Raw genomic sequence first — 27,518 nt, 5'->3', positions numbered from 1 at the left:
GGAGGTCTCCCATGTCTTACATTCCTAGATATTGGCCAAGTAGAATTTTGCTAAACTTTCCAAATGTTTTCCTTCCAAATAAATCACTTCCAAGCTTCATGCAAGTATGAAGAATTACAGGCTCAAAGACTGATTTTCTTACAGAAAGTTACATCAAAACAGAACATACATGCTTCTTTGAAACCTTTGAGAAAAGAATCAGTCCCCTAATTTGCCAGACACGTGAGTAATAATTGCAATAGCTTGTTTCCAGAGTGCTGCTTCTGTTTGCTATTGCCATTCTTTCTGAAGAAACACATTCTCGGGGGAACAATAATTAATAGACTCAGTCAAGAGATCATTTCCTCCAGTCGCTCTGCAGTGTAAAATCACATCAGTCTCCAGGAAATAGAGTAAAGTGCGAGTGCTAAAAACATTCTAAGCCTAATACAAATGGGAGGATGATGTGTACCAAAGCAACGAGGGGCATGTGGACATTTAAAGGAGCTCAAGAAATGTTATTCTTTCTCTCCTTTTTTTTTCTTCATTGTACAATTTTCCTTGGTACTAAAGTTACACCTACACAGATTTCCTAGGACTAGAAGTACTTGTTTCAGAGGTCATTTAGGAAGTAATTTAAATACATTTAGGAGGGTAAAAACCTACGGGATGTGTAAGGGAGCCAGGAAACTACCAGAGACTCCTGACACAAGTATGAAACCGCAGGACTAAGAAGTGGCCTGTAGGATCACCACAACCTCCCCCCAGCACAAAGCCAAAGAGCAGACACAGCTCTGACCTTAAATCAGAAAAAAGGTACACAAGCATCACAAGAAGACAACAGAAAGCAAGCTGTCAAAACAATTATACAACCTGAAAAACTTCTGCGTAAGCTTTTGTTTGGTTGGTTTTTTATGCATTAGATCCAGTCTATATGCTGTAGAAGAGGCAGCCTTCTGCAAGCACATCTGTGAGTAAAAGTCAAGTGCATCAATGTTAATACTGTAAGTTCACCTATACATTCACCTTTACCTATACATATATTTTGGCCCTAAATTTTTTCTCCAAGTTGGTATACTTTTCATACCCTGAACGAATGCAATTACTTCTGCTGCTGTCAAAACTCAACTTTCTCTTTTTTCCTTCCTTCTTAATAATTAAAATTATTTTTGTTGAAAGACAAAAGCTACCACTGAAAAGATAGGGTTTTTAAGGAAAAGTATTTCAGAGAAGTAATTGTCCAAAACTCACAGGTGAGGTCTTAGTACCATCGACACTGAAAATCCCACAACAATCCATAGTCACAACTAGGTATTACACCAGCAAATCTAATCCTGCATGAGAACATGTCATGCTGCTTTCTTTTATAAAGGATACAAGAAATGCCTGTACTCACAGAGAAAACATTTCAAAATAGACAATTGATCTTGGTCTCAGCAACGTAACTTAAGCATCTTCTAGCAAGAGCGAGTTTTCTGTGACACCCTCCAGAGGCTGGCCAGCAAAGCCTGCTCAACTCTCTCATGCGGTGGCAATGCCCATGTTAAAGATCAATCATAATGTAGTGATTGGGTAATCTTGTGGATGACCTCAAGTGAAGTACTTCCAGCAGAGAAGAAATCTAAGAACAGTATATACAAACGTAGCATTAAAATGCACACAAATATGTAACTGATACATTGTAATAAATATACACAAGAGAAAGATGTAAAGCAGGCATGCTTGTGATTACAGGGGACTCTTTTCCTAAAGAAACATCTTTTGAGCAGTGCTCCTCGCTAACAAGGTGGGAAAGTACGTCTACATCCTGGCTTGGCCTTCACTTACCTGGCTGTGTCAGCAGGGTCATTTATAAGTCAGAAAAATCTACATAAACATGTAACTCAATCTCCAAGTGCTGCTCTTCAGTGATGTTGAGCAAAGCTGCAGCCAAAGCGTTTGGGAGCTGACAATCTCCAGGACTAATGAAAATCCACCCCCTGGTAATTACTTGAGAAGACTCAGGATTCATCAAACACAAGAGGACAGGGTTTTTTTCAGCCCTTTATTGAGTTTCAGCACGATTTCTATACAAAGAACTCTTATTACACTCAGAGCATGCAACAAAGACTGACCGGTCCAAGAGGCCAGGGTCTTGCCATAAATGGAAAGGACGGAGCTCAGGAAGACACCCAGCTGAACCATCAGTAAGACCACATCTATACTGTCCGCTCAAATATCCTGTTACCCCTTCCCTCTTTTGAAACAAATGAGGACATCCCTATAGCTTATGGTTGCTCAAAACAGGTCAATGCAGGAGGGCAGGAATGGTCCTGACCTTCAGTGTTCACTAGATTTGCTTATTTATAACCATCACTGAGGTTGACAGCACCACCCATAGGGCTGTAACCATCTGAACTGCGTGCAGTACAACACGGACAAAGACAACAACCTCAAAGACAAAGCAACCTCATCATAAGGCATAACTGATGGGTGACAGGGAATACACAGCCATTTGTTTTCCCACTTCTGCTTTCAGCAGAGAAGCCCTTAGGAGATTCAAAGAACGCTCACATAAAAGGATCTCGTTTGCCTGATCAATGTGATCAAAAAGACCTGTTTCTTTGTCTACTTACTTGGAGCCAGATTGAGGCATCACACTTAAGAGAAATATTTGTCTGAATACCTAAATATGCACTGTGATGAGTCAAGAGTATGTATTGTTGCCTTACTTCAGTCACCCTGTTTAAGTTGCATTCAAGCTTGCTTTAAAATGGATCCACAAAGATAGCTAGAGGTCAGGTCAAGCAGAATTAAACAATAGGAAAAGCAAGACACATTCATTCCTCAAGGTAGCTCCATTAACTGCAGATACTTATCCCAGAATAAATGTGACCTCCTATTTTCCCCCTTGCTTTTGCATTCTTAATAAATATCAATTCTACTGAGTTAGGAGAAAAAGTGCATAGTACTATCACTCAGACAAAAAAAAAAAAAAGGCCAGAAAAAAGGCAAGATGAATCACCAAGAACATGACAACTTTATTTGTGAAAACCAAGGACATACATACACACTCCCAACACTATTACCTCTGAATGCCCCAAAATGCATTAAACATTTTACAGAACAAGCTACATACAAGCTCTTCACCTATCAGTTTATAAATTTGATTCCATTAAAACTATGGAACTTACATGCTCAGAAAAGTGAAGGGGCAAGATAAAGGTTACCCTATGGATCTGGCATGGTTGCTCAAACAGGGGTATGCTCCGTTTCTGATATGTAGTTAATAAAAATAGTTCTAAGATTGCAAGATATGTTTCAGATCACCACTTTGCTTTCAGATGTTCAACACCACATGTTTGTAACATATCTTTTTAAGCAAGAAACACATATTTCTAATGCTAGTGTCTCTAGGACAGAATACACCAATGTATCATTTCATACAAAAATAACTCCGAAGTTTTGCAGTACACATTGTCAATGGTTTTAAAGGAAATGGAAAGGACATGCTGCTTTAATGAAATGAAGAACAGAAATAGGATTCTTTTTTTTTTTTTCCTGATCACACGAGAATTACTGGATTCCTGAAAACAACTGATAAGAGCTGTTTGACAAATCCCATGTTTTCATCTGCAATAATCATATAGGACAGAACAGTATACGACGCACTCAAGGGTAGGAAAAAGACCAATTATTCCACAATTTGAGTTTTCATTATGAGGTATAAGTTATTTGCTGGATGACTTGGGGGAAAAACAAACAAACAAACATAAACAAACCACCACAATACCCAAACATAAAAGACAGATTTAAAAATCCCTTGAGCTTCCACAGCATCTAAAACAAACCTCAGAGGTACACGTTAACCCAATAATAACCCAAAGATGATTCAGATGCCTGCAGGGAGGAGAGATACCACTTTGGTTTTGGTTTGGTTTTGTTCTTTTTTTTTTATGCTGAGGAACAGAGAGGGGGCACATGGGGCTGCACACACTCGATGCAGCTGAAAAGAGGCCATGTATAAATGGAAACATAGAGAAGGAAAGGATAAAAACTTATTTTAAATAACGACCAAGTAAATAATCCTGGAAACACTGAAACCGTCCTCACCCTTGTCAAGGAGTCACGTAAATGTTGGGACTGAAATAACTGAAACCTGCTTTCAGTAAAGCTGAAGTCTGTTTGGCCCCAGACTTCAGTGTGAGCAAAGTTGCAGCATTTCAAGAAAACTTCACACAGAGTGTTTGCAATACATAGTAGAAACAAAACCTTAATCTGTGTAAAATGAAACCTTGATTTAGCCTGGCCTAGTGCCCTTAAGAGAGGAACAGTGCTAGATGGATCAGGCTAGAGATCAAACATCTAAGTGTCCCCAACACAAGACTAACTGACACAGTGCAATGACAACTCCTGTAAGACAAAGGGAAAAACAAAGAGGGAATCATTTTAACATCAATCTTTGACATCTTTACAGGTGAAGCCCTCTAGCACAAGTTAATTTGAAGGGTTCAAACCAAAGCCCCACCTTGCAAAATGTCATCAGCCAAATTAAAGGAAATATAATTAACAAAGGAGAATGGCATTAAGATGTCAGTTCTAACAAATGTACCTTGGAGAACATGTCTTAGCAAATTAAATATGAGCACACACACACAACCTGGGAGAAGTGGAAAACCCTGCTTTTTCCTGTGAATTTTAGTGAAACAGATGTTCTAATTTGCAAAACCTCACACACTAAAGTAAATAATTACTAATAGTGGATTGGTGTTAAAATAAATATAATGCAAAGATGTTGTGAAGACCAGAAAACTGATTCAAAAGTATAAATACTCCACCAGAAACAATACAGGATCAGTTGCAGTGATAGCACGCTCTGCACAGAGTTTTTATGAAATCATCGCATATGACCTACAGAGCATCTATAATTCACAGTGGGTCATTTTCTCATTTTCTTCCAAGAGACAGAATTTCAGAGAAATAAAAAAAAAAAAAAAAAAAAAAAATCACAAAAAAACCTGTCCTCAGAAACTTGTTCTTAAAGGAAAGGAGTTCAATATTTCTTCTTCAGTTGGAATTCCTTTTTCAGGCATGAGTTCTACAAAAAGGGCAAGTGATTTAAACAACTGGTACAAAATAAGTCAAAAGAAAGATATAAGTCAACTCTGGTTAATGTTACGTGACAGTTAAGGTAACAGGTACTGTATTTATAGTAATCGATGATAACTGTAAGGGCCTCCTGGCAGTAACTTTTCTTGCCAAACACTTCCGGGTTATGTTCAAAACAACAACAACACAACAACAAACAAACAAAACCCCGCAAGACAGCAGCTTTCTACTCATCAGATATTCTGCTCTTTATATGCATTTCAGTTACTCTCTATTTGCTCCAGAGACAGAAACACTGCCCTTCACCTTTTTCAGTCCCGCATTTTCAGACCTGCAGAGACAAAAGTTTGCAATTGCATTAAAGGAGTTTTGCTGCACAGTAACAATTACGGAGTATTTTGTACTGGCAGCACCACATGAGAAAGAAATTAAAAAAACAAACAAACAAACAAAAAACCCACAGCCCAAGGCTTCAGCATGCTAAATGCACAGGACTGGTTCCTAACAAAGGCATCTTTTCAAATTCACCTGTGTAGACCTATAAGTCACTGAAAGACAGTTTGAGAACCAAGTGTCATTCTGTTCCCGTCACTTCACAGAAGATGTATGAATTCAACTATGACGTATTTAGAGGCACGAAAATAGGTCTTGCTTACCTGGTCTTGAGAAAGTCTGCACTAATGCAAATGACTTTAAGCAGCTGACAGAAACACATAAATGAAAAGCGACACGAAAGCATGTGACACAGACTATGGGAAAACCCAAATTCAATTCCAGTGCAGGAATAGCTACAATCTTGACTCCTGTTCAGTCTAACTTACAGTCTAGTAGGCACACTACTACAACTTTATAATTTATAGCCAGAAAAAAAAACATATGGTTTTGTTCACCACCACTGGCAACAAACATACCCTCCAAGTTCATGTAAAAAGACTTCCAAATATCTTGTATCGAGGAATGCTTTCAATGACTACAGCCTATCAAATAATTAAAGAATTGCAAGGACCACTTCTGAGGTAATGAATCACCTGTTCTGGGACAACTCTTCTCCATTAGAGAACTCACAGCAGGGAGAATTCTCCTGCCCCTCCCCGCCCCCCCCAAATTAGCCAGAAGGTAAATCATCAACTGATCAGCAACCAGAATGGACAACAGCATCTTTTCTGCAAATAAATGTAAGGAATTCACACTCTACTTGTTAAACTTAGTAACAAAAACATTTGACAGAGTAATGTACAGTTGTGGAGAGGACTGAATACTTGGCTCTTTTTTCACCCTTCTTCTCCTCTGTGATTCTGATGGAGATTAACTCTGCCCTGTTGCAACATTTGTATCACCTTAAATTCCCATAAATACAGAATTCAACATTACGTCATATGGGCTGTGCAGTCACGCATGGAAAATCCTGGCTAAAATGCAGATGCATTCTGGAAGTAGATAGGTACACCAGCAATAAATTTCTCAACTTTGCATTTAATAGTCTGTTTTCCTGTGGCCTTAAACTGAATTTCAGATTTACATCAATCTAAATAAGACCTCTTGAATACATTTCAGGACAAGGACATGCAAAAAATAAAATCCATAAATATTTATAGAGGAATTCATACTGATGCTCCTCACTAACTCTGAAAACAAAGCTCATCACCAGCAACTTAATTTCTTGCAACTAGAACATCCAACTGTGGGCTCACCAGCCACATGAAAAAAAAGCAGCCCAGTACAATGCATCGAGGAAAATCCCTGTCTGGGAGAAAAAACTATGTGCCCTGAGGCTCAACAAACGGAGCAGGAGCTCACTTTCTGTTGAAAAGCAGGGATTACGAACCCCCTCTGGAAAGCCTGGTGGTTTTAAATCCCGAACTGCCAGGCCATGCTGAGAAGAGGATTGACCCATGGTTTTACATGACATTGCATGGGAGCAGGTGAAACCTTTTGCTCTTTGCTCCTGGATGGTTTAGGTTTCTGGTACATCACATGCAAGCAGAAGCAAGGGATGCCATACTCAGCTGTGAGGTGGTGCTACACCTCTACTATCAGCCACTTGCAGTGTCCCTCTAACATGCCCCAGATGTGTAGCACCACACCAATTCAGCTCTGGGGTGACAAGGACACAGGTCAGCAGCTCCCTACTAGAAAGTGTCACCTCCGATTCCTGAGCTGAACAGAATGGTTAAGATGCACTGCCTGTCACCCAAATGATGCTGACAGCTACGCAGGTGTAGGTCAGACATAGCGCCAGTGAAAATATGCCATTGAGATATGTACATCTTCGCAAGACCTGAACATCTCACATCCCTAAGACCTAAATGTCTCACGTCCCTCACTAGAAGGATAGCTCCTGAGGTTCACACTTCTCATACAGGTTGGAAAAAAACCCCTCTGGTCATTGCTCCTACCCTTACCTTTGCAAGACACTGCAGGCAGCACAAGTAGTAAAAGATTCAGCAGCTTCAACTCTGAAAGACATCCACCCTCCAGTAAAAAGCCAAGTCATGCTCTTTCTCTCCTACCACCTGTTTCTACCATTTGTCCAGATGTGTTCAGATGCTGGAATGGGCTCTGAACCCAAGTACAAAAGCACTTACAAGGCAAGACCACAGAAGCAGGCATCTGGGAGAGGAAGCAACCAGCTAATCAGGGGTTTCCCCAATTACTCAGAGAGATCTCTGCTTGCATACTAACAAAATCTCCGACATTCTGCCACAAGTTCCTCAGTACCGTACCCTGCACCAAAATAAATTACTCAGTTGCTTTTATCCAAGATAAATGAATGGAAATGGATAATATTTCCAACATTCAATACATGCAGCTACAAAAGCTGACACTGAAGGGGTAGATAATCACAGTATGCAAATACTAATGACAGCCTGCTATGATATAGCACATGAAAAATTTGCCACAGAGAAAAAAAAAAAATGAAACATTTAAGGCCACAGTACCAATTAAAGGATGTTTTGCCCAAAGGGTCACTGGAACGCGAGACAATTTGCCAAGAGAAACAGAGGGTGTGGCCTCTGCACAAAGCTGGACTCCACATCTGCTTCAAGAGCCGGGATGTATTTCAGCAAGAACAGGACCAGGCTGAAAGTACCTATGGTTTCCTTCCTACACAATTTGTTTATGGGGTTGGGTTTGGTTTTCATAAAGATAGCACTATGTACTATGCTCATTGAAGACCCCACCTGGAAAGTATAAATGTATTTCCAAGTTTTTAAGCAAGGTTAAATTCATCTATCAAACAATGATCTTCAGATTCTTTTCCACAGCTTGTGTTTTAACAAAGTGCTTTGCAAGCCTCAGAATATTTACTAATAGGACCAGACTGGAAAAAATACAGTAATCTGCTCAAATGAGAATTTCAGCCTGCCAGGATACTGAATCCAAATGCCAAGTCACGTACAGATGAGCATAACAGGAGCTTTTACAAACTAATAGGCAAAAGGAAAAAATAATCAACATTAAACACCACCTAATCCAGGTCTCTAAATCAAACCTGACATCCCAGACAATGCAATCAATTTTCTAAATTGTAAACCTTTGCAAATATTACACCCTTATCAACACCTCAAGAAAATAACTGCAAGTTTCAAGACATACAGACACTCAGGCCAAAGTCTGAGTACTACGCACCAGGCACCTATAGATATACTTAGTCATTCAAGATGCTTGATTTCAAAAAACTTGATCATCTACAGTAAACAAGAATAGTGAAGACTGGCTATGATCTAGTGGAATTACACAGCACCGTAGCAGCCATAAAATCATAGGATCATCTGTCTCCCTGGCAGCATAGCAAAGGCAATTGATAATCAGATTCAGATAAAGTAAGACACAAAGATATATACATATATGTTATTTGAAAACAAACAACTCAGTTATATGATGAAATATCAAATGATCGGTATGATTTCCAAAGATTCATTGACCTGCTTCAAAAATGTAAAGCATTCTAGAATGAAATAACAGCTGACTTTCTTACAGATAGTTATGATCAGCACTTATATCTGAGGGCACTGTAGCCTGAATAAACTCAAACTTCACTTACATTTCCTTTAGCAACTAAATAGACGGCAGTATTGTTCAAGTACTGCTATAATATTCAATTCTCCATTAGCAATTCCTAACAGTTTTTTTATTTACTAGAGGATATATTCAGGAAATCCTTTTAACTGTGCACTGTTGATAACACTTAGATAGCACTCATTAGAAAGTAAAACATTACTTACTTTTCTTTTTGAGTCAGCCATGCCTGATAAGACTCAGGCATCTCCCAGGAGAGCATTAAGATCAGACAACCCTTTAGATAAACCAAATGTGAACCATGTGGATTCATCAGCCAAGGCTTGCTACAGAAAGGTTGTCAGATACCTTTTCTAAGCAGTACAATGCATGCACACCTTTATTCCCTAGACAAGAAAAAGCCATTTCACTGCACAGAATTAAATGGCTTTCTATATTCTCAAATATAGAAAGGCAGGAATAGTGCGAAATTTGAACTCTGAATACATCTTTTCCAAGCCACTGAGAGTTCAGGTCTATTTTTGCTGCAGGTACAGGTATTCCATTAGAACAAGAGCCACAAATCACCCTTGCGTAAGTGTACTACTTGGTGAACAACAGAGGCACTTAAATAGATGAAAGAAGTTCAAAAGTGTTCAAAGGACCTTCTAAGCATGTGATGCAAAAGAGACTGTTCATTAGGTTTTACTTTTATTTGGAAATTTGAATAAATAAGTTTTGAAGAGCTGTGGCCAGCAAAAATAGTAGGTTTATGTCAACAGAAACCAGTATCACAAGCAAGTAACCTCCTTTCTTCACAGTACCATACAAACACACTGGGGTATAAAAGATAACTGATTAGCAACTGAAGATAAACAAAAGTAGAACCAACTACCTAAATATACCTGTGACCTCAATCATCTTCTATTTACTTGGCTTCACTCTTCAGGCTGAAAAAAAATATAAAAATCCACTTGCAAGTTCCAAAAAAGTTTCTGGAAAACAGAAAGTATATACAAACCATCAGCCTCTGAGGGGAATATCAACTACATGGAAACTAACAATTTTCCGTAAGGGTAGTTCTGTATCACACCACCTTCACATCTGAACATCTTCTAAAGGTTACCATGTGTTTCCACATGCCAGTTCTTTTAGTAACATAGGCATTTATGCAGAAAAATAAATAATTTTTAAAAGACTGAACAAGTGCTCTACTCAAAAAAGACATCAACAAAAAAAGGACATGACCAAGACCAAAATCCTCAGTTCTCATCTTGCCCTCCATCTGCATGGCTGGCCCTCCTTCTGGGCACAGGTTCCTGACTTCAGCCATGCGTGACCTTGCCGCTCAGGCAGACGTCTCAGCACCGTGAACACAAAACCTCATCCATCCAGCAGCTTTACAAAGGACTGTTGCTGGTTCATTAAATTCCCTCTTGGAGAAGCGCAATCAACATAAATTGTACCAGGGAAGCACGCCCCATATCAGAGCTGAATGGCTGTGTGCCTCTGAATAATACCCCTGAAGCTCCACTCACATAGAGTTTTATTAAACGGCATCTTTGCAAGGACTGTTACAAGAACTGTAATTGCACTGCAGCAATAGATTATACTATGTAAAGACAGGCAAAGAAATCCAATTAAAAGGAAGATTTACCTCCTGCCATCTATACACATGGCAGCCACTTTCTCCATACTTTAGGCCATATCTATTCCTGACCAACATCTGGAGGTAGACTAACACGACCACATTAGCATGACTCCATGTCTAGCAAGCCTTGCCAAACCCGTCCTGCATCTGTCCCCATCTTCTGTACACGAGAGAAAGGACATTAGTACCTGTGCGTGTGTGTGCGTGGAGAGCCCCAGGAATACATTAAGAGTTCAAGCACTGTAAGAAATATGACCTGATCTGAATTGAAATCTACTTTCTGCAACTTTTTAAAACCCCATGACACACACAAGAGCTCTTTGCATCCTCTCTTCTTCTCATCCTGGCTTTGCAGCATTAACTCACAACCGCTTTGCACAGTGGATAAAAGCCGGCTGGACACACTTCAGATTCCATCAATATCAATCAAAGCTTGGCCCTGGTGTTCACTATTGAGGGACAAATAGTGCTCGTTTCCTATATTTATATATGCTCTTTAGAGATTAGCGATAAAAGCACTTTCAAATGTTGCAAAAGTGTAAGCATGAATCATCACCAGCACTGGGAATTTCACTGAAATGAAGAATGAAGGATTCAGCTCAACAGTGATCAGAAATCATATTCCTTTAGCAAAATGTCCAACACACATGAGGTCAGCATAAGCCTCCGATGAATAAAATCCAAGAGTCGGATGCCAGAAATTTGACATTTAATCATTCTTCTACTGCTAACTGTTTCTCCTGTAACTTGCTTATCTGATCAAGTTGGAAGTATTCTTCACAATTTTCTAATTAGAAAACACCTACAGAGTTACTTGATTTTTTTTTAACTAGTTAACTCTGCCTTTGAGTACTTGGCACATGAGAAAACATGCAGCTGTCTCCTACAGAGCAGAGATGTTCACTTTACAGAGCTTGGTGGGCAAAAACTTATGCTGATGTCGAGCACTGCCTGAATCCCACAACCTGTCCTTCATCTCACCAAACCTGATGCAAATGTACATTATGGTTGATCTGAATATGCACCAGTCTGCTCTGCTCCTGCGCTGCTTCTTCCTGGTGAGCCCCTTGGGAAGAGAGAGAAACCAGAAAAACAGTCTAGGTGAAAGCCGTAGTTATAGTTATTAGTTCTGCAAGGTAAATTACTTGTAGTATTCACTACAGTTGCTACAGTAAATTTGGACTGCTTGTGGCATGTAATTTTGTTGTTAAAAATCTGTGAGAGACTGAAGGCTCAAGTCATCAGGCAGCATGTCTTGAAAGCAGAAAGGCAAACAACTCTTCAAAACTGGATTCTTGCAAAATGCAAGCAAGGCCACAGGAGGATGTCAGTGCTTGGGTCCTCCTCACAAAGAGATTTTTACAGTCCTAGCTTACATTTTTACAGTGTCACCACCAATCTAGCTATTCAACTTTGAATTATTCTGTAATCTAATTTTGTTAAGAATAACAATTAGCATTACTACAACTAGAATACTGAAGGAAAATGTCCATTATCCTCTTTTTAATTCTCTCTGTGCTCCAGAAGGCATTCTGCAGTTCACTAGTGTCCTAGTTGCCCTTGCAAACTGTTTCTTTTATTTCCTCCATCCTTCCCTGCACACTGAAGGATTTAAGATGGTAAGAGTGAGCACCATGTCTGGTCATCCCACCAGCAAAGTGTCAGCTGGACACAGGCTGAACCAACACACAAGACAATGTCCAAAATACTGCTGGAGGCAGGGAAAAAAACTCTTCTTTTCCCAAAATACTCTCTGACATCTGAATTGGACGTGACAGATTCAGAGGCTTAAACCAACTCATAGTTGTGTCCTCCAGGGACCCACATATTCCCCCTCCACTCCAGCTGCTAGAACTCCCGGTTTTTGGCCCAAAGGAAGAGTCTCACATCTTCATGGCCATCAGGTCATAGCAGGCACTTCCAAATCCGAGCTCCTCCCAATTTTTCCTATTCTCTGGTTAAAGACAGACAGAGTTTCCTCATCAGGGAAAACATCCTTTCCCTTCAGGGAAACCCCTTCTGGTAAATGTTTCAAGACAGAACAAGATTAAAGATGTTACACCAAGATTAAAAGGGTTGAATCCAATCCAGATCATGCTTCAGGCTTCCTGCTTTGGACCACTGAGGGGCCAGTTCATTGTGCAACACCTGAGGTTATTTTGAGTCTTTTCTTAATACATGTGTAAAAAAACTATGTTTCAAGTTACCAATGTGTCTCTTAAAGTAAAGTATTACGTTGCTTTCTGACGTTTTAACGAAAAATACATTAAGAGGCTTTAAATTCCCCCTGTTAGTGCTGCTTAGATTTAACAAAAAAAAAAAAAAAATTAGGAACCAACAGGAAGAAACCCCAAGTCAAGAAGGAGACCATTCCTCTTAATGAAATAATTTGAAAAGTGTTCCCGGAACATTTGGAGATCTTAGTATCAATTATAAACATCACAATGCCAAAAATAGCTTGTAAATCAGAGTGAATTCAGCAGGATGATTAGTGGGCAGGTGAAACTAACCTACAACTAGAAATTGAATTCCTTTTTTTTTTCCTAACCTACTCCCCCATTTAGTAAGCTATTTTTATTCATTTTCAGCTAGCTGATTTCTTTTAACTTATTTCTCAATGAAAAAAAAAAAATGTTTCAGCTGGTTAAAATTGCCTCTCTTGTCTACTGTAACTTTTTGGTTAGTCAGCATCAATGCTGAGTTCAAAGTGTAATTGTGACATAATTATCAGTCGACCCACTCACACTTACTATACTCTGGATCAAATGCGCTGTAGGTTATGTGACCATTCCCACGGACATTACACTCGAAGTCTTTGTTCATATAAGGTATGCTTGCAAATACACTAGGAAGTTTCAGAATTGCAATGGCATGTGTATTTATGGCTACATTGTCATGTTGCACCAGCAGTAGCACATTATCGAGGGAAGGAGCTGGTACAGAAGACCCAATATCCAAACCGTATGAATTTCAGACATTTACACTCAAGTTTACTCTAGCTTGGTCCCAAGGCCCAAATACCCTCCAGGCACTGGGCAGCACCAGAAGCACATTTGCCAGTTCAGATGCTCTAGGACTATTCAGAGACATGAACCAAGCCACACCAGCAGGGTAAGTCAGGAGATTTCCTTCAAAAGCACACTACTGACCTTCACCAAGGTGTTTTCTTATGCATTTCTGTGAAAATCATGAAACTTTAATAATCAGTCCTGAAAAGCAGAAAAACTTACCACAGAAATCACTATAATTTCTTCTGCCAATACATTAATTGCTATTAAATACTATAACACTGTACAATTTTGAGCTCATAGTTATCAAAACAATCTAAGAACTTGATTTGTATTTCCACCGCAAAATTATTCAAAGCTAGCGAGAATGGTACTAAGTTCCATTTAAGCAGTAATTACTGAGGCCTCAATCCAACAAAGCTCTGAAGTCTTAGCTTACCTTCAAGTCAACAAGCATTTGTTTTCAGTTAGGCTATTCATAGTCTTCACATTAAGCATTTGCATGGATAATGCACAGCATCCAGATCCATATTCTCTAACCAGTAACATCACCTGCAAAAGCCACCTCCTAGATGTAACTATGTGTTGTTACATTGTTGTTGAAATAGTTCTTAAAATAGCCACAAATTATTTTAAAGTACTACTCTTAAGTGCATGGTTTCCTCTTTGCTGCAATATACAGCAATCAAAGAACAGTGGTTTTGCAACACTGGTACTGGACATCTGTGGTGGGTGGGCAGCCTGCATTTTTCTTTGCATGCCTGCTGACCTGAACTTAATGCAAACTCTGCTGCTGGCTGTGGGCAACAAAATGGACTGATACCCAACTGACAGAAACAATAACGTGTTTGTAATTAGCAGTTAATGGTAGACTGACAAGCACAATCACAGGAAGTAATAAAAGTTTCATGGAGCCAGCATGTGACGTGACTGTCACTGGTCTCCTATGTGTCTAAATAGGAACTGGGCAATTACCCTATTAAAAGAAGGGATTCCGATTCTCTTGATGCAAGATAATTAATTTTCTGGAGAAATCACTATCGCTACTCATACATGATACAAAACTTGCTTCTATATGAGGGTTTTAGACAATGTGCCATTGCTTCTAACAGGTATAGTGTTCCTTTAGTAGCTGAGTGTACTAATACCTGCAGTTGAATGGGTATGGAAGCATTTACATTATCATCCCCAAAAACCAAACAGCTTCTTCTACTCTAAACTGTTCACAAAAGACTTTTTAAAAGGCATACAATTTAATGGGCAATATTGAAGGAATCAAAGCGAACCGAGTGAGAAAAGCATATTGCAGTGTATCCCATAGGTGATACACTTATTAACGCTCCCTTGCAGTGCCAGCACCCCTACTCACCAGGAGCAGAAAAGTCAAGTCTGCTCTGACTGACAACTCCCACCTAACTTCATCAACGGTAATAAAATTATTCACTATTTACATGAGTGTAAACGAGAGCAGCATCAGACCTCGCATGCTACTATTCGTGCTAACATTTATTTATGATTTCAGAAGAGGACCCAGCTGCTTGTTTTTATGCGGCTTTTTTTTTTTTTTCTGCCGGAGCAACCGAGAAAATGCTCCTAATAAGGCTGGTCGAAAGGAAGTGGCTTCTCAACAGCACAACCTCTTGTGAAGGAAATAATAAAATAATGGTGTTATTATCTCAAATGCGGCGGGAGCGGTGCCGGAACCAGTTACCGAGAGCACTTCTGGTGCCGGGGGCTCACCCCGTCAGCCCGTTTAAGAGCAAAAGGCCAAACGTGCGGGGTGGCGCTGGACGAGGCTCCCGGGACTCCTCCAAAGCGACCCAGCTCCTCCAGCCGCCTCCCTGGGAGGAGTGGCACCGCCACAGCTTCTGTTGGATCCCACGGCTGGGATCTCACCGCACTCCTTTTTTTTTATTAATATTTAAAAGATATTTTCATGTCAGCTCCAGTGAAGCGCGAAACTCCCACATGGGAAAGGGAGGGAGGGGAAGGAAGGAAGCCGCTAGCTCAGTGGGGCGCGGGGTCTCCACCGAGGCAGGACGGACACCGGCCTCCCACAAACCCGCTGTTCGCGCCCGGCGATGCCGTGGGGCGTCTTCCGCGCACACAGACAGACTGACGGACGCACCCATCCCACAGCACACGTGGTCACGCCGTCCCCCGAGTCCGCGTTTCAGGCAGCTCCGCGGCCGCGGAGCCCCTTTGCGCACTCACCGCGTAGCGCAGCGCCGCCTTCTCACTAAACACCGAGTCCCCCATGGGCGCGGACAGAGGGGCCGCTCCTTCCACACAGTGGCGGCGCCTGCAACGGCGCTGGGCGCTGCTCTGCCCTCAGACGGCGGCAGACGCGGGGCTCCCGCCCAGCAGGCTCCGGCCGCGTACCCCGGCGCCGCTCCTCGCAACTTCAGCCTCCGCCCCGCCGCGGGAGCCGGCAGCCCCTTGGCGGAGCCGCGGGAGAAGAAGGACAAGGCTCCACCGCGCACGCTGGAGGGGCGGCGGTTTCAGTCCTCCCGCCCAGCGCCAGTGACTCCCCCGCGGCGGGGCCGTTCTCCCGCCCGCCTCTCTGCGCTGCGATCAGCCCGGCCGCACCTGTGGACCGGCACGCTGTGCGGGGCGGGGCGGCGCGGCGGAGGGAACCCTCCCTGCGGGGAGGGGGGGCGACGCGGTATGGGGCTCCCGGATCGCTGACGGGAGGCGGCTCCGTGCCCGGCTCGGGCTCTCCCCGACGCCCGCTCACGGCCCGCCAGAGGGTTCCGGGCGAGGTGCCCCGTGGAGGCGCTGCCCCAAGTCCCCGGCCGTCCTGAAGCGGCGGCTGTAGCCGTCCCGTTTCTCACCCTCCCCCGGGCAAAGCATCCGAGCAGTCCGCGTCGGCACCTCAGAGCACCTGGAGCTTGGCGGCCCCAGTCCTGCAAGCGAGGGACCTAAAGGTTAAGGAGAGAGGAACGAATGAAACTAACTTTCTAATTCACATCTTTACAAATGCGTTATTTAGGAGGGCTGGCTCATGATCCTTGAACACGTAGGGTTTGAAAAATGAAACACTATTTCACGACCTCTTTGTTATTTTATAAATGTGGATTTACACAAAACTCTAGAAGGCAAAAACACATTCTGAAGGAAAATTGCATTCTGCTGTGTTATAATTAGAAGTGATTTTTGTGTGATTTGCTCTGATGATGATATACTGTATCCAAGAAACCTCCAGTTACGTATCTTCAATGGCCTCAATTCCTATTGCAGAGGAAATCACCTTTAAGTGCTCCCATGGACAGGGAGGTAATTTTCAGTTAACTTGGCAGGAACAAATAATATTGTATCTGCATTTGCCCATAAAGTCAATTTTTGTCTCCTGAGTGAACGATCTGTGTTACTGCCCTGCCTGGAAAACAAGGCAGGGTAGATACTTAAGCAGTTGGAGAGAATGCACAGGAAGGCAGTACCCAACTGAATGAAACTGTACATATCCACCATTTTAAATCATGTCAAGGTGATAGTTTTAACCTGAGAATCCTGCATATGCTCTGACTCCAAACATCATTTTCCCCCTGCGTTGCTGATATATGGCATTTGACCACAGAAAGCAACAAAAAGCAAGTGAACAAGACTGGGAAAAGGTGTTTAGGATTTCTACCCTCTAACTCTGCAGCATCACCACCTTTTTAGCCGTGTCTTCTGAAAATGGTCAATGCAAAAGGAAATGCAAAGTGTCAGGATTAAAACATGGGTAGGGGTGTGGGGGAACCATGTTTCGATAAATACCCTAAAGTGAAAAGAATAGTATAGAGGAGAAGAGAAAACCCTAACTGGAAGGTAGAGAAGAAAAAGACCAGCAAAGGGAAAGATGTGAAACTTAAAAGAAACAGAGTAGTTTTGGAAAAGGGAGAAAACCATAAAACCAGGAAGGTAAAGAATGCCCCAGAGGGAGAAGCCAGAGAGGGAAAAGATGAAAGGTGAGGTTTTGCAGGTTGAACTCGTCTGACCTAGCAATTCATTGCCACCTGAAAGTAGAATCCAGCTCCTGTAACCCTCTTCATCCCCCCACTCCCAGCCACACATTGCCTCTGCCTCCCTGCTTGTCACAAACCAATGCAGTAAATGGAGCACTCCGTTTTCTTAGCATTGAGCAGGTGAATCAGATCTCCAAGGGAGGAGATGAGTGCCAGAGCTGGCACAAAGGGAAGCGGGAGGTTGTCAAGTTGAGAGCAGGATACTGGGGTCAGAAGAGGAGTGTGCATGGAAGTACCTTTGTAATAGTGGCAGATTTTTACACTAGCATAGCTAAGATTGAACATTTTAAAATATGCAAGCAGAGAAAGTGGTAGAACTTTTTATGATGACAAGGAAAGAGTTATGGCCAAAATCTAACAGTTCAGGGGAGTTGGTGTCAACCCAGAAAAATGCAGGTTTACTAGACGTGTTTTGTCTGTCCACACAATATGAAAAATAGGGAGAAAAGAATTTCTAAGTATTTTCATTTATGAAATCTTAAAGATTTTGGTAAATTGCACCTATCAGAAATTCAATAGTACAGTTGAAGAGTTTTGTGTACCTAGGAACAACAATTAAAACTAATTGCTAATCACAGATGGCGTTTTCAAAGGCCAGACCTTAAAATGAAGGTTTTCTGGATTTTGAAAGCAAGTTATGGTGGCTATGACTAGTAAGGTTGCTTATACTGTGTTTATGGGGGCCAAGGAGTCTATTTGACTTCAAATTGCACTGGATTTGGAGCACAGCCCTGGTCTGCAATGAGCAGTAACTGACTGAGCGGTATGACTCAGTTGCTTGCACTCTTTTAAGCCACTTAGCAACTAGGATTAATTTACAGATCTTTCACAGCAGTTCTACCTACTTTTTCCCCTTTCACATTCCTTCCTTATTCAAATTAATTTATGATTCCTCCCTGGTGTTCCTTCCAAATTTCCTTCCTTCTTTATTTACCTGAGAATGGGGACCCAAGGAATGCATGCAGCTCACTTTGGGAAGTGTAAACTTTCCAGATCAATTTCTCTTAACAGAAGATACAAAGCATATGTTAATTTCCTGCACATTCATTCCAAGGCTACTCAATCAAGAAAAAAACAATATAAACTGGAAAAAAAAATCAGTAATTAATTTTAAATTATTTCTATTGCATGAGGTACTGCTTCCTTGCATTTTTTAGTGCTTTCTGTGATTCCCATTGTGGTTGTTCCTTACGCTGCTTCAAGAGTCTGTAATGTGTGCTTTACACTTGCAAATGTTGATGACAGTAGAACTTTTGCTCCTTTTCTCCTATTTATCATTTGCTATTGACAATAGCAAAGAAGAATTAACAAAGTCTCATCTAAAATTTAGTTACTTACAACACAGCAGCTGGGAAATGAGTAGGTAATTGAATTTTACTGTGCTGGTCATTAATGAAGCCAGGTTTTGTTTTTCCAGTATTACTCTATGAGCTTTCTCAACACTAATTGCTCTTAAACAAAGGAAACTAGCTATACAGTTACAGACAGCACACAATTATGAAACTCTGGAGAACTGAATTCTCTACTATGACTCCTGGAACTAGTGACTCAAGTTGTCTGATGTCTCATCAGATGAGGTAGGAAAAAAATGTCCAAATCCACTCTGTTATGGGAGCAAAGCCAGCTTGATCCTTCTGGCAGTAATGGATTTGTCTCACCTGTATTTGAACATCTACAATCTACATCTCAGCTTTATCACCTCAGGCTCCCATAGTCCACAGGAAGAACTACTCACATCTGGCAATTTATGTCATTCTAAGCAGACATTTAAAACAGGTGACATAAATTGAAGTGCCTACTTCACTCCACTGGGAGTGCATGGCAATTAGTTCAGATGTCTGCCCTTCAGGCATCTGCAGCTAAGCAAGGGGCAGCCCACCTGGGAGCGGAGCTATGGGATCAGCCTTTAAATCTTACTCTGACTTTCAGAAAAATCCTTAATAGTCATGGTGTCTTGATTCTTTTCATTGTGGAAAGCAGGGGCTACCAGGTGAAAAAAACAGTTGACATCTTCAGGTGAAAAGGCGTCCAGCAAGCAAGAAGGTCTTGTTTTGTTTGACATGAATGCAGCTTCCACACAGAGCTGACTCCAAATCTGGAAAAGACTTGCCTCTGTGGTTGCTGAATCAGGGCCAAGAGTGATACTGGCAGCACACTTCTTCCTCAGGGAATTAGCACTTTTCTTATTCTGGACAAATGTTCGTTTGGTCATTACAAGTTACCGTTTAAGTCTATTTCCCAAAAAGAAGTGAGAGAAAACATGACAGACAAGTAAATCAAATATGTAAAGCTCTAGAAACAAAAAAATAGAAACTAAGGAATCAGAATTTAGGGATAATGGACTGCAAAAATCCTTTGTTCAGAACTAAATTTAAAAAAAAAATATATATATATTTGCTACCTATCAAAATATGTTGACAGTTTCTCACCAGTTTGTAACAGAACTAAGGAAAACAGTACTTAATGCCCATGAAGAACTAAGTGCCATCTCACTTGTGGAAATGCTTTTTCACAACAGTGACATAAATCTGCTTAGACAAAAGAAATGCTGTTTTAAAAGAAATCCATTGTAATTTCCTAGGTGTCTGAAACCTCCCCTATGTGAGATCTAATGTACTAGAAGAGCATGACACTCTTACTCAACGAGTGCAGTTGTCTGAGTACTGCTCATACCAGCAGCGAGGAAAGTTGGGCTTTATTCCTTGGGAGTAGATACCAAGCAGCTTGTGTTCCCCAGAAACAAACCCCCGTCTTGTGCTTGCACCGGGTGGTGCAAAAGCTGAGACGAAGTGTACCCTGCTGCACACCCACCTCACACTCCTGCACTGTCCTCCTCTCTGAAGCCCAAGAGAGGAAACCAGACTGTAGATTCCTAACTCAAGCTTGTACCCTGTGCTGTAGGGAGGGGCGGAAGGAGCAGGTTTTCTTAGGCATAGCATCAGTGAACGCCTAGAGGAGGACCCTCCCCTCCACCCTTCCCCACTTGGCCTGTGGTCAGCAGGATCTGCAGCTACTGATGGGACCAAGCAGCACCAATGCAAAAGTAGCCCCAGGGAAAGGTGAGACTCAAGGCAATGTGCCCCAGGGCCAAAGCCAGCTCTTCTGGTAAGCACTGGGTATAAGAAATGGACAACTCACAGAGAAATCACAGGGGAAAACTTCTCCCTAAAGAAAGTGCATTAGTACTGGTGTGTCACCAGAATTTCACTCAGGTGTTTCATGTTAGTTACCACATTCATCAGTTTTTCATCCCATAAATCACTATACTGTTTAATTTATAGGCCTCTGTATGACCTTCTGTATGTGACTGTGTGTATTGCTGTGCTATCAGTAGTTTGGCAAATAATCTAAGAGACTTGTATTTTAGAAAAAGGTTCAATCACTTCACATTCTGTGTTTGCACATCTATCTCAAGCATCAGTGAAAATTCACTAGAATATCTTTAAACTAAAACCCCAAACTACTGACTTGTAAATCAAAAAATATGACTCTATCAAGTAACATAAAATAGGTTTTCAGCAAAAATTAGCATTTACCCTGTGGGTCACTAGAATTCATTCAGGTTTAAAAGCTGCAGAGAAACTACCAGTTATCCTGCCATCTTTCTCTCTCCTCAAAGGCTGCAATTTAAATAAATGGGACCACTCACTGCTTTGCCTGAAGATGACAGTTTCAGTCTTTTTTGTTTTTGTTTTTTAAAGTTTGGTTTTCCTTGCTGATGGAACAAGCTAAAATGGCAGTCAGGAATAAGGTGAAAAAATAAAGGTGGGGAGAAGATGAACATAAAAAAATGAAAGCAAACATAACTTCCAGGTTTAGAGTTTCAAAACAGCTTAAGGGTCTTAAGCATACAAGCCAAAAATCTCAGTGAAGTCTCATCTCTGCAAATCATACACATCTGGAAAAACAATAACCCACTGGAAGATTTTTCTAGTTCCTGAAAGTGGGTAGATCTTCATGTATTTCCTGAAAGCGGGTAGATCTCCATGTATTTCTTCCTTTGTTTATCTCCTTGCAGCTCACGTTCACTGTAAACTGCATTACTGGGCTGAGCTCTCACTAGCAATTATCCTTCTCCCTAAAATGTTTTCTGAGAACTGGAGGAGGAGAAAAGTACAATTTTCTTTCATTACATATGACTTTTATAAAAATTGCAGATGTATAATAAAAATAAAAAACTCACTAACTTGAAACAAGTCATCTACCGATACATGATTTACTCCCTCTGAAAGAGGAATCTTACCAATGACAGATACAAGCACAGGCTTCTATTTAAATTTACCATCTGGATATTTGACAAGAATTTAGGGGGGCAAGGTTTTTTCCCCAAACCTACAATTTATTCAAAATGGTTTTGCGGACAGTATAAGATTATTGAAATCCATGAAGAGGAGTAACTACACAATAAAAAAAGAAGTAATGTGACTACTGTACATTTTGATTTAATGTTGTAATTCATAAACCAGCTTTGCAGTGTAAAAGTAATTATTTCAAGACTGGAACAAGACCAAACCTCTTGTGACCAACAATAATAGTATTCTTAATGTTAACAAACCTCTTCAAATGAAGTCATTGTTTAATAGGTTTCAGGCTATATGTGAAGTGGTTACAAACATCATGTTTTTGTATAATAGTTGTCAATAATTTGGGGATCACATAAGCAGAGGGACCTTGTGTTCTCGATTTCAACTGTAAATTAAGAGTCAGGGTATTATTATTCGTAGTATTCACTGGAGCTGGTTGAAAAGCTAGTTTTCCAGTTGAGAAGGAACTTTGCATTTTAAAGTTTGACTTTCATCCCACTGAGTCTAAAGCCAACATTTTAAAACTTCTTGTGAACTGTAAATTCTTACCCTTGTTTTGAGCCAGAAAAAGACAAATCAGGAAGCAGTCTGCTTGGGTACTACCACTGCTTTTTCAGCAATGAGTCTGACAAAAAACTCCCCTTTCCTCCGAGCCCTGGGGGAGCACTCATGCAAACTGCCCTGGGAGTGACAGTCCCTGGGAGGCATCCCAGTCCATCTCAGCACCAGGGCAGGGAGCCTGGGAAGCCAGAAAGCTGGCCTGGGAATTGCTACGGAATTAGGATTTGCCACAGACCCGTGATGCCCCGAGGTCTTGGCACTGGCAAGTGCCACCTCTGGTGGTGCCAAGCCCTGGCAGGCAGCCAGCCCTACAGCCGGGGAGCCCACTGCGGAGCAGCTATGCCAGGCAGCCTGCATTACAAATAGGAACCCCAAATTTTCAGGATCACTGCATCTTGGTCTGGATCACTGGACAGACTTAACCAAAAATATACACTCTGAGTCAGTCCCAGGGCCTGGGCTTTGGGACAGCCCAGAAGGATTTTCTCACAGTCATAAACCCAGAGTCTCCATGCAGCCTGCTTGTAACCCAGGGATAGTTTTCTTGGATTGATTAGGAGTGGATTCAAGGAGTGGCAAACAAAATATTCAAGAGCCAGCAAACTGGCTTTTTCCTCTGCATCAAACTTTTACCCACTGACATGATTAATGGCTTTTGAAAAGTCTTTTTTTTTTTGTATTTATAAAATGGAATCCCATGCAATAACCTCACAGTATGAGTTCCTCATGTGGTATTTTAAACTTGTATATATGGCTGTCCACTGAGTTAGCAAGGAGTATTTTTACAGTGTGCTCTAGCAATTTACATCACAATCAGTTTTTCCTCTGAAAATCAGGTACGGTTTACAATTTCAGTGTATGGTTACAGTTTCACTGTATGGCATTCTGAGGGCTTTAAGCAGTAATGACTTTTATTCAAGCATCCCTTTCTCTGGTTTTAAGTCCACCGTTGTTTTCACCCCAAGGCTGCAGAAGCATCAAAGCATATTTGGTCTTTAGTAAGAAACTTCAACCACCAATGATTCAGGCATAGAAGTTCCACTGACCTGTCATGACAAGTGAGAGAGAATACAAGGGAACAGACTTCAGCAGTCAAAGGAGAGATGGGGAAATGTAGCATCTTAACACACTCTGGATGATTGTTACCCTAAGCCATTGTAAAGTAGATAGTGGGGAGAAAACAACAACAACAACAAAACCACCACTATATATGAGTGTTCCAGGTGGGATTCACCTTCAGATACAAATAGCTACGTCAGTGCCTATCCATAAGTTAGGTGTTTTGGTCCCCATTATAGTCACTAAAGATCTACTCTGTAAAGACAAAAGAGTTGAAAGAGTTTGGGACATGGAAGTCTGAATTCATTTTCAGACCCAACAGAGGATGCTGACAGTGTGTGCCCACTGTAGAAGCTGCCACTGCAGGCACATGTACAGAGCTCTACAACAAGCTGAGCTATGCAAAGGAAAGAATGACTGTGTTAACTACAAATTGTCCAGCTGGCTGGATAGCCTGTTTCAATTTCACATGTTCCCAAAATATAAACCAAAATGCACAATGGTTGGAGCTTGGGGAGGGGATTTCCAAGAAGGCCTCTCTTATATGTCCAGGCAAAACGGATCACTGCCTTACCCAAGAGGATTCATGGACTAACTCGGTACCGAGCAGTGCACCTTGCTGAAAACGCAGCCCAGTAAACATACAGCAAAAGGTGTATTTATTGCACTTTTGTTGTATCCTGCAGCAGTCATGACGACAGCTCTGTCAGACGTGACTGCTGTGCCATAGAGATGGCATCTCTCACAAATTAGTCCTCACCCCAGAAGATCTGCGTTTAACTGAAGGGTTATAATATGTTAGTGCTCACAACTGCGTCCCAGTGGCATTCAGTGAAAGGCTAAATCACCCAGCGCTTGGACGTCTGGTGCTCCCTGTTACCTGGAAACTGCAGCCCCGAGTGCAAGCGCTGTTGAGAAAGTGATTTTAAAAAAGCAACAGGAATGTGAAAGCACGACTCATGTAAGACAGGCACCATCATCCAAGCGCAGTTTCTCGGATTGCAGAGCTGTATTGTTTTCAGCTGCAGGATCCTTTACTGACGCAAGTATACCGAATCCCTCCTAGACTGGATGCAGTTATTCCAGTATATCCCAAACTGGGGCTACTGCCTTTGCAGGAGTGGGAGGAAGGTGAAAGCAGGGCACAGCCCATAGCCTCCCAGCTCCAGAGCTGGTGAGGCCACAGCGCTGAGCAATGACACTTGTGCTAATCGAGGAGGGGAAGATCCCTCTGGGCAAAATAGCTTGGGAAAGGCTGGGTCATATAAAAATGCTGGCCTATTCTCAGGCAATTGTTTTGGAAAAAGGTAAGCTATGAATTGAAAGCACTGCAGCTATTCTGAAGAATCCCCTGTGAGCCTGTTCTCCTTCTGCAATAAGGACGCCCGGTTCCTTTGTAGTTAAATTCTTCTCAAGTGACTTGTATTGCTTTAACTGTCCTGCTAAGACTCACAAAAATGTACATACAGAAAAGGCCTTGGAAAGCTTCACCACGGTTTTACTCTAGCTTGAAACTGAGATAATACTGGTGATTTCAATGAAGCTAGCATAGGAGAAAGTGGCAATAATGCAGCAATGAAGCAGAACTGTGGTCTTTTTTCCCCCTTTCTGTCCTTCTCCCTTGACTGAAAAGTTAAGGGGAAATCTTGGAAGAGGTCCTGTATGCAATCTATGCTCCTAAGCAGAGCCAGAATGCTGCGAGCCAAGCACTGAGCTGAATCTCCAAACTTTTACTGTTTATATTGAAGCTTATGGCTACAGACGTTTAAGACCACTTCTCCCCACACAACAGCTGGGAGGTATCAAAGCCCTTGTGAGCCATCCACCCATTCACCTCCAATTAGGCCAAGTGTCCACAAGATGCTGAGAACACCAGAGTGAGTTAAGGCAAAGGAATTCATCCACATAGGACAAAGAATTTAAGCTGTTTACAACTTTCTGCTCTCTCATGTTTACTACTCCCCCCTTATAAAATCTGCCTCCATCCACGGTACCTTGTAGCGACAGAGTTAATGAAAACCCAAGCCGCATTCCAAGGATGGCAATACAGAATGAGAGCGACCTCAGCATTGTTTTGTTAAGATCTCGAATTGCCAATACGGCAAAATGAAGTAATGCGCCCTGTCAACATGTAGTATGCTCTATAAATGGGATCGCTTGTTCATCTCTTAGTAAAACATGCAGAAAAGCACTATTTGATTGGCCTTAGAGCAGCTGAGTGCTTGCTTTAACTTCTTCCTTAAGATTTATTTGAAGCATGAAACTGCTGAAAGTCTCCAGTGAGTAAAAAAAAAAAGACAAAAAGATACCAAGAATATAATTAAACATATTTACAAATAGCCCTTACTTTATAAGTTTGGTTTTGAATTAGCATTTCTTTATCAATATAATTAAAACAAAAGTTAGCTAAAGCAGTGAATGCTGAACATTTATTTCTATGGACTTTAGTATTAATTTATAAAACTTATATCTTTTTACAAACAAAAGATTATTAGTTAACTTAGAAACCTCAGACAGGTTTCATAAATTTACAGACAGCTTCCAGATTGAATTTTGCTGATCCAGGCTTCTTAGGCGGAGTTTATGGAGCCAGACTTGTCATATGAGCTATTTCTATAAGCCCCAGGTAAATATACACAGGGTTCGTGTTGTTAGAGAAAGTGTTTTTTCTCTTCTAAAAAATTTAAGTTAATCTTAAGCAAAACCAAAAGTTCATTCAGTACATTTTGTATTTGTTATTTTTGATCCATTTTGGGAAGCATTTTCCTTCCACAGATCTACACTGCCCCTGCTTTTCTCAAATTCACTTTAACTCTTAAATTTCTTTCACCACTGCGCTTCACAGTCTGCTGCTCTGGTCTCTAAGCTAGAAACAGATCGATGTCACAGCTGGAGAAAAGGAAACAGGGGTTTCAGGTATTTCCTTCTCCTTCCCAGCCAGCAGCTCTTATGCCTCCCCCTTCCTATGTGTCTACTTTAACTCAAGTCTCATAGAAAGCTGTACCAGTGTTGCAAAAATCAGTTTAGAATTGTAAGTTTCTGCTCATGTAGCTGAAGTCCTGATGTGGATGCAATTACAGCGATCAAATGGACATGTTTTATTTCCTTGGCCATTCAAAATTGCTATGGCCATCTCTAACAGCTTTATATGATATCACTCTGCCTGTAATAACAAGGTTTCACAATTATCAGTGTACATAAAACTGTAATTTGTAAACTCGATAGCCCAAGTGATATCTCTGATTTAATATCTCAATTTAATGATGATCTTTCAATGAAATGTCATGTAGAAGTTTGTCGACAGAACTCAGACTGAAGTACTCAAAGACAGGTCTCAAAGTCAGGAATCAAAGGATCTGTAGCTTCCCCTTCACGTGTGCCTGGCAGTGACATGGGAAAATATGCCTCCCCCAGCTTCATCTATAACACCTCTCCATCCACCATTGGAACCAAGCTGAAATTTATAAAGCAATTCAGGTTTTTTTACACTAAATTATGATGTAGTATATTCACGATAGGTAAAGATTTTTAATAAATTCGCTAAATCTTTCCATGACAAAGAATATGTGAAAAGATAGTGTTGGCAAATAAAGAATGAAGACAACAGCAATACAACTGTTGACTTAGGTCTACTCACAACCAAGGATGCGGATCAGTCCCTGTGTCACCACAGCTTCGCTGCTGGCCTTATTATGAAATTATGGCACTTGAACTGTCCCACAAGGGCTGGAGAGGCTGGCTACAAGCCCACAAGAGACTCCAAAGAAAAGGAGAGCAATGTTCATATGAGCAGAGACCCAGGCAGATTGTCTGAGATGGAAACACAGGGTTTCACTGTTTGTTGTTAGGTGTGAGAAGGCAG

At 41.3% G+C, this 27,518-nt stretch overlaps 1 protein-coding gene across 2 annotated transcripts in view; it reads right to left on the bottom strand.

Annotated features, from left to right (window-relative positions):
* The window catches only part of ARHGAP6 (Rho GTPase activating protein 6), a 335,243-nt gene that overhangs the window by 150,454 nt on the left and 157,271 nt on the right, over positions 1-27,518 (bottom strand). Inside the window, exon 1 of one of the 2 annotated variants that reach the window (XM_065862641.2) lies at positions 15,940-16,314. The exons of the other annotated variant lie outside the window; for it this stretch is intronic. Coding sequence (XP_065718713.1) covers positions 15,940-15,984 — 45 coding nt within the window. The 5' untranslated portion in view covers positions 15,985-16,314. Of the gene's footprint in view, positions 1-15,939; positions 16,315-27,518 lie in introns of those variants that run through there. 2 annotated transcript variants of the gene reach the window in all.

The sequence above is a fragment of the Patagioenas fasciata genome, chromosome 1, assembly GCF_037038585.1.
Source record: "Patagioenas fasciata isolate bPatFas1 chromosome 1, bPatFas1.hap1, whole genome shotgun sequence".
NCBI lineage: Eukaryota > Metazoa > Chordata > Aves > Columbiformes > Columbidae > Patagioenas > Patagioenas fasciata.
The sequence above is the reverse complement of the archived record's forward strand: the minus strand, read 5'-3'. Positions and strand labels throughout refer to the sequence as shown.